We start from the raw sequence: 7,343 nt of genomic DNA, 5'->3' as shown, positions 1-7,343 counted from the left end.
CATGGGAGTTACAAACCCATGGGTCATGGAAATGAAGAGTCATGACACATTAGGGTTTAACCCTAGATGTGTCAACACTATATAAGAAGCATAATCTCCACCAAAATCGGTTGCAACAAAGAAATAGAGGGCTTGGCCGATTTGAAGAAGTGTGTATTCTCTCATAAGTTCTTCCAAGAGCATTTGGTGTTGTGTGAAGCATTTGAGGCATCACCACTTGAGGTGCTAGGCTCACAAGGTTTCAAGGAACACAAGCAACAACAAGGTAAGTTATTCTATCTATACTTTATGTTAAAATTGTTCCCCATGTATGCTAGATAGGAATATAACCTTGGAATTCAACTTTGCATGACAAATTAGACAAACATAGATCCAAGGTTATTAGGGTTGCATGTACACTTAGGAAGTGTTAGTATGCTCAAAACCCATCAAAAAGAAGAAAGTATGTCAACATATATGTTAAATAAATTTAAAGACTACAAAATACAAAACCTTTTGAAAGCACTAATAAGAAACATGATAAGCACCCACAAACTATGTAGAAGCACCACAACAAACACAAAGTGTTTATAGATATGTTAGAGTGTCTCAATTGCCAAGGCGATCTGGATTTTAAGTGACTGATAAACTATTAGGGGATCATTGTGAATTCACGAACTACGATAAAGCTACATCAAATCTGAAATGTAATAAATGGCTGGACTCTATGAATGTTGAGATATCGTCCATGAAGGATGACCATGTATAGAACTTGATTGATCCTCCACCCGACAACAAGTCTATTGGATGCAAATGGTCTTCAAGAAGAAGACCAACATAGAAAGTAAAATACATCCAACTAAGGCTTGTCTTGTCATAGAAGGTTATACACAAACCTGTGGTATGGAATTTGATCAAACCTTCTCCCCAATTAGGATCCTTAATTGATTACGATATTAATTGCTAGAGCCACATATTATGACTATGTTATATGACAAATGGATTTCAAAACCGATTTCTTGAATGGTCACTTGGAGGGTTGGTGAATCTAAGCATCGTAATGAAGTGTGCAAGATTCAAATATATATATCGATTGAAGCAAACATCTATGAGCTATAATCTTCATTTTTACTTGATAAATCAAAACTTGGTTTTGCTTAAAATTAGTATGAACCCTGTGTTTACATTAAGGAAAGTAAGAGAGTTTTGTTTCTCGATCATTTATGTAGATGGCATACTTCTCATGTGACATGACATTCCAACTTTAAAAGAAGTAAAGTCTCTGCTCGGAGAGTGCTTTCTTATGAAAGATCTAGGAAACTCACCTTATATCCAATGATTCAAGATCTATATAGATATATCTATGTAGTTCAACATTCATCATTCCAATAATGGAATTATGCCAATACAACATGACATTGTTCGAAGGAAGCCTTAGAGTCTAATCATACCAAATGAAGTAAAATTGCATGAAAAGTGTACCTTATGCCTTAACATAGGATCCATCATGTATGCCATTTTACTTACTATACATATGGTTTGTATGATATAAGCATGATGGGTAGATATTATAAGAATATTAGTTAAAGTGTTGTAAAGAATTTTCTCAAGTACTTACAAAGGACTAAAGATATATTCATATTTTATGCAGGATTGAAATATGAGCTTAGTATTTATACGAGTTTGCAAATAAATTTAGATGATTTTTATTATCCTATTAGGCTATGTTTTCCTTATGAATGGTCGAGTGGCGGGTTGATTAGCTCCAAGTAGCTCATGGTTATGTAGTCTAAAATAAAGTCCAAGTATATCACTATATCAAATGCAATTTAAGAAGTAGTCAAGATGCATAAATTCATTTATGACATGGTAGAAGTTTTGACACTAAAATCCCTATGGAGATATATTATGAAAATATTGATTATGTAGTCATAGAGAATGAGCTAAGAATAACCATGAGGAAACAGTACATGCAATGGAAGTATCATACATGTATGGTGTATACAATTATAGTTTCATTGGATCCAAAGAGACTGCATTTCTTAAGGTTCATATAAGTCAGAATCTAGTAGATCCGTTCACAAAGTTTGTGCCATATGTTAGGCATGATAGTAATATCGAAGATATTAGACTTCATCCTACTAGCAATTTTCTGATTTATAATTATGTTTTGGTATTGGGATATTAATACATTAAGTACTTTTGTTTTTAGATATGAATTAATATACTTTGAAAATGATTGTTTTCATAAATGAGGCACTATTCTATACTAGAATGTTTAAATATGTGATTAATATGTTTACTATTATAATTATTTGTAGTTGGTCGTGAATGAATAAAGGTTAAGGTGAAGGTTAGTTAATATTCATGAAGATGAATATGACTCCTTTTGTGAGCCAAATATATATCCTTTGGCCTATGGGAATATCTATGATTAAAGGTTAATGTGAAGGTTAGTTAATATTCATGGAGATGAATATGACTTCTTTTGTGAGCCAAATATATATCCTTTGGCCTGAGATATATGTGTGCTTCTAGGTAGGCATAGTCTTATTCCTTGGTGTAGTTAAACATGATTCCTCAATGTAGTTAAACATTGTTATGAATAAGACATACTTCCATTATTTTATCTATTCAGTTACTAACTAGTCATTTTGTTCCATATTTATTGTCCATTTTTGACTTTTGAAGTTTTCATTTTTCAACTTTAATCTTAAATATTTTTATTTGTATTACATATCACTTGATAAAACTTATAACAATGAAAAAACATTTAAAACATTAAGCCGTTTCCAAATAATCGAATGGTTAACTAGATTGAATGATTAAAAAATACGTTTTTGTTTTCTATATTTTGCTTCTTTTCAAAAACGGATAACTATCAAAAACAATTATTTTCAACTGTCAAAAACATTATAACGATTTAATCATTATTTCAAAAAAAAGTAAGAAACAAACTCGATAATATGATAAAAACACAAACATTCTTCTGTACTTTGTCCCAAGGCTACTGAAACAAATTAAACTACATTCTCATTTTATAAAATTACTCTTCTCTGTTTTGAATTTAACAATTGAACCATTTAACACATAATACTAAACTCGTGAAATTTATATAAAATAAAGATAGTTTACAATCAAGCCAAATTAGTAAATACTTAAGATGTTTCGAATAAACTACAATACATTTACCATAATAGCCCTAATACCCAAATTATATTCCAAATAACAACTGAACTGTTTCCATGATGCCAACATTTTTAACTACGGTGTCATTAAAGCTTTTTTAATGTAGGTAAGAACCTGGTCAACGTTGACCGTCCACACAACTGAAATCGGTGAATAACTAGTCCATGGATTTTCCGTATTCCATCTGCATCATTTATAAGAAATATAAATAAATTAAAAACTCACACTCCACATTCATATTTACTTTTGAATTAAAAATATACTTTTTCAATCCTTGGTCCATTAGAGTATGACCAACACAAAGGCCTTGTGTCTCCACTCTAACAACACCTTTCTTGTAAGTGAAAAGATCCGGCCTAATTAGTGCCACGAAGCTCACTGGGTCATGAAGGAATACCCCTGAAGAAATTTAAAAAAATATATCAATAAATCTTTTTTTGAGTTCATTCATATTATCAATAAAAATATGAACATGTGAATTACCATAAACGCCATCCGATTTCACATGCCAATCGCGGTAAAATTTACAAATATCGCTTAGAAACTGAGCATGCTTCCCTCCACACCGCCTCAATTCATCGAGATCATGGTCTGAAAGTGAAAGACACAAAATCAGTACTGTGACTGAGACTGATGTCAACGAAACAAAAATTGTAATTTTTTGTCCAACCAAAAAAAAAGGTGGGGCAGAGATTCGTTTTCGATCTCTTGTATGTTGAAAAGACCTAAATACCCTCCTGATCCTCATCATAAAAAATAGTCCTAGAAAGTTTGTCCAGTCTGTTCCCGTCCAATCCTGCTATGTGTAACAGACGCAGCCGAAGGCTGCGTTTGTTACACAGATAACGACGGGTATGGACTGGACATGCTTTCTAGGGCTATTTTTTACGATGAGGATGACGAGGGTATTTACGTCTTTTCCACATACAAGGGATCGAAAACGAATCTCTGTCCCACCTTTTTTTTGGGTTGGACAAAAAATTACAATTTTTGTCTCGTTGACATCAGTTTTAGTCACAGTCCAATGCAAGTCAAATACAGTATAGACCTGTTAGTTTGACTTGTGTGGTGATGTTTATGCCAACTACGACTATATTTCCACCCGAAGTGAAGACAATATCCGCTGCTTCAGGGTCCCCATAAATCTAGAAATAAAATAAAATAATGATTATTATTATTCTTGTCTAGATAAGATTCAATAAAAAAGAAAAAGGAAACTATTTCATTGTTGTGGTTTTTTTAGAGTAATGTCCTATAAACTATTTAACACAAAAAAATGAAGGAAATGCATGAAATAGCAATGTGCTTTCATCCATTTGTTTATTATAGCATTCTACTTTCATTTCTTTCTAATAAAGCATTGCACTTTCAGTTTCTTTCTTATTGAGCCATTGTAATTTAAAAATTCTATTTCTTGCATTTAACCCTTTAAATAACTTTCAATTTTCATTTATGAAAAAAAAAATGGGACCTACATTTGCTTCAGCAGCTGGATTAATGTTCCCAAGTGCAAAGAAAGATCCACCAAGTACAACCATTTTTTTCACCTTTGTTACAAATGATGAGTCCCTCTTAATGGCCTAAATTAACAAAAAGAACATGTTAATATGGCATATTGGCATTATGAATGTGTGATATGATTATAAGAATATTTGTAACTTACCATAGCCAAATTTGTGAGGGGGCCAAGTGCAAGTATAGAAATTTCACCAGGGTATTGAGAAACTTTATCAACTAAAAATTCAGATGCTGAAAGCTCTACTTTCTTTGATTTAGGATCAGGTAGATTTATGTTGCCTAATCCATCTAATCCATGCACAAAGTCATTAATCTGAGGCTCTCCACCCTATCACAAAGTCATTAAGAACTTCATGTTAATAGCATACATTGTCATGGTTGATTCTTTTTGACTAATTTGGGCAAAATGACTTAATAGGATAAGCCAAAAAATGTAACTTAATGTATTAAGACACCAAATGGGGACAAAAAGAAGAGCATACCTTTAGAGGTCCAGGGTTACCTTCAGCAACAGGGACACCTGGATGTCCTGCAAGCTCACACTATCCTTTTGCATAAGAAAAAACCCGTAATTGATCATGTACAAGATCCAAATACATTTGACAAAAAAAAAAAAAAAAAAGATAATAACAGAATAAGGGAGTAAGTGAAAAGAAATAGAATACCAGAATCAAAGCATTGCGAGTAGCATCTTTTGTAGAGACATTACCAAAAGTGGTTGTCAATCCTACAATCTCCAAATTTGGTGTTTCAAAAGCCATCATAAGTGCCATGCTATCATCTGCAAATTGGAGAAGAATAACAGAATATGATCATGAACAAAGAACTGTTGTCGAGTGATATAAGATTATGTTTCAAGATTTCTATGAACTTTTCAGAAAGTTCAAAATGATAAACTTCATCATTCCATATCTTCATTTCAACTTCGCATGCATTCGTTTCATATTCAACATTTTTTACTCAAATGTGCATAGAAACGCCGTCGTATTCTATCATTTGATGATTTTGACGTCTTTAGAACTTTTGAAACTGACAATGGATTCAGTTATCGATAGTTACAACACCGATTTATATATCCACTACAATAAACCCATTATTATACAGTTTACTGTAGTAAGAAATTCCTCATTTGAGCAAACAAATTCAAGCCCGATACGCTACTAAATATACTAATCCATCTGAATAATCTCATCATCCACACACAGAAGATAAAATCACAGGGCAATAACATCGCTAAATTCATGGAACTTCATTGACTTTTTCTCGAAATTTGAAATGAAATCCGATTTATAGAAGATAATAAAATAATAGAGAAAAGGAATGAATAGTTACCAATGCCTGGATCGGTATCGATGATGATCTTGTCGGAGACCCCACCATTGCCATTCAACATCAGTGGTGAGGAATCCATGAGAAATTAATCGGAAGAACAGGCGCAAAAAGAGGCGAATTGATGATTTAGGTTTGGGAATCTGTAGAACGATTGGTTGGTTTAACTTTTGGAGGGGCCTCTAGTCAGTTTTATAGTGCGGAAACCGAAGAACTTTATGCCAATGGATATTCAGTTCCTTGTTATATTAGAACTCCTAGAAAAAACTGTCAAATGCTAAGTATTAAATTTTGATTTATATAAATATTATATTTCAGAAAAAAGAAAAATATTAAATTATGTCGATATTTTTCAAATACGAAACTAATTCGACTGTTATACTATTTTTGATTTTTCTCATCAAAATATTAAAAATACAAGGAAAAAGTCATATTAAAATCAATGAATAAATAAATAAAAGCAAACACATTTAAATGCGTTTTAAATATATTTGAATATAATTTAACTTTTTTTTTATAGTTAAATTGGGTTAGGAAATATTGTGCATTTAAATATACTTTGAATATGACTTTTGGTTCATTTGATAAACAACCTTATTTTTACTGTAGCTGAAGAAATCAGTTTTACAAATTAATTTAATTTGTTGAACGTGGAATATAATTTAGATTAACATATTTAACTATTTAAGTATAACTAGTAAAGGATCCCCCGCTTTGCGGGGTTGGTAAGTTTTTGATGATTTACTTCGGATTATCAATTATTTCTGTTGTGGTTTTGAAATATGTTGATAATATTTGTTAAGAATTAACGAAAAATTAGAGGAATTTTTCATGTTTTCACTTGCCATTTCTGTAATGGGTTGGATTAGAAGACGTGCATTCATATTTTTTTTAATCGGGAGTATGCAGAAAGTGACGTCAAGTCTTATTTATTTAACGTGAAGACGGAGTTCATTACATTCGTTTAAACCTACTGGATAAAAACATTGATAGAAAGTAAGTCTAGTGTTAGCTTCTATTTATCCGACGCCTCCTTTATTACATGTTTGTATTTTCCAATCCTTTTGTGGATTGATCCAAGTATAAAGGAGATATTGTCTTGCATGGAGAGGTCCTCAACTTTGGCTTCTTCAAGTATGTTTTTCAAAATTTCATAACTGTCGTTATTGTACTCTGTTTTGTCTTCTGTGGTAAATCCTTCTTCAATTCTGGTTTGGACTGCTTCCATGAAATCTCCTACATCGTGGAGGTAGGCGATAAGCGCCTGCAGGACGTTTTCGACTTCTTTGTTTTTCATTTTCTTGGTTTTTTGGCTGGGATTGGTATTT

At 32.1% G+C, this 7,343-nt stretch overlaps 1 protein-coding gene across 1 annotated transcript; it reads right to left on the bottom strand.

Moving 5' to 3' along the window:
• Positions 1–3,070: 3,070 nt before the first annotated feature.
• On the bottom strand, positions 3,071–6,261 carry LOC145030900 (uridine nucleosidase 1-like). The gene is made up of 9 exons (XM_078979345.1): positions 6,019–6,261; positions 5,352–5,467; positions 5,169–5,228; positions 4,832–5,014; positions 4,644–4,748; positions 4,217–4,313; positions 3,652–3,759; positions 3,432–3,567; positions 3,071–3,352 (listed from the first exon to the last, which is right to left on the bottom strand). Exons 1-9 carry the CDS (start codon positions 6,095–6,097, stop codon positions 3,244–3,246), a joined length of 993 nt encoding a protein of 330 aa, XP_078835471.1. The 5' UTR covers positions 6,098–6,261; the 3' UTR covers positions 3,071–3,243.
• Positions 6,262–7,343: the final 1,082 nt, after the last annotated feature.

This window comes from Lactuca saligna, chromosome 2, assembly GCF_052625555.1.
Source record: "Lactuca saligna cultivar CGN05327 chromosome 2, ASM5262555v1, whole genome shotgun sequence".
Classification (NCBI taxonomy): domain Eukaryota; kingdom Viridiplantae; phylum Streptophyta; class Magnoliopsida; order Asterales; family Asteraceae; genus Lactuca; species Lactuca saligna.
The sequence above is the reverse complement of the archived record's forward strand: the minus strand, read 5'-3'. Positions and strand labels throughout refer to the sequence as shown.

What these genes read in the sequence shown, in the direction of transcription:
- LOC145030900 (XM_078979345.1), bottom strand. Translation starts at nt 6,097, where the DNA reads ATGGATTCCTCACCACTGATGTTGAATGGCAATGGTGGGGTCTCCGAC. An exon ending in ATCCAGCTGCTGAAGCAAAT is followed by an intron (nt 4,314 to 4,643) that starts GTAGGTCCCATT and finishes TTTTATTTCTAG; the next exon opens with ATTTATGGGGACCCTGAAGC. An exon ending in GAAATCGGATGGCGTTTATG is followed by an intron (nt 3,568 to 3,651) that starts GTAATTCACATG and finishes AAATTTCTTCAG; the next exon opens with GGGTATTCCTTCATGACCCA.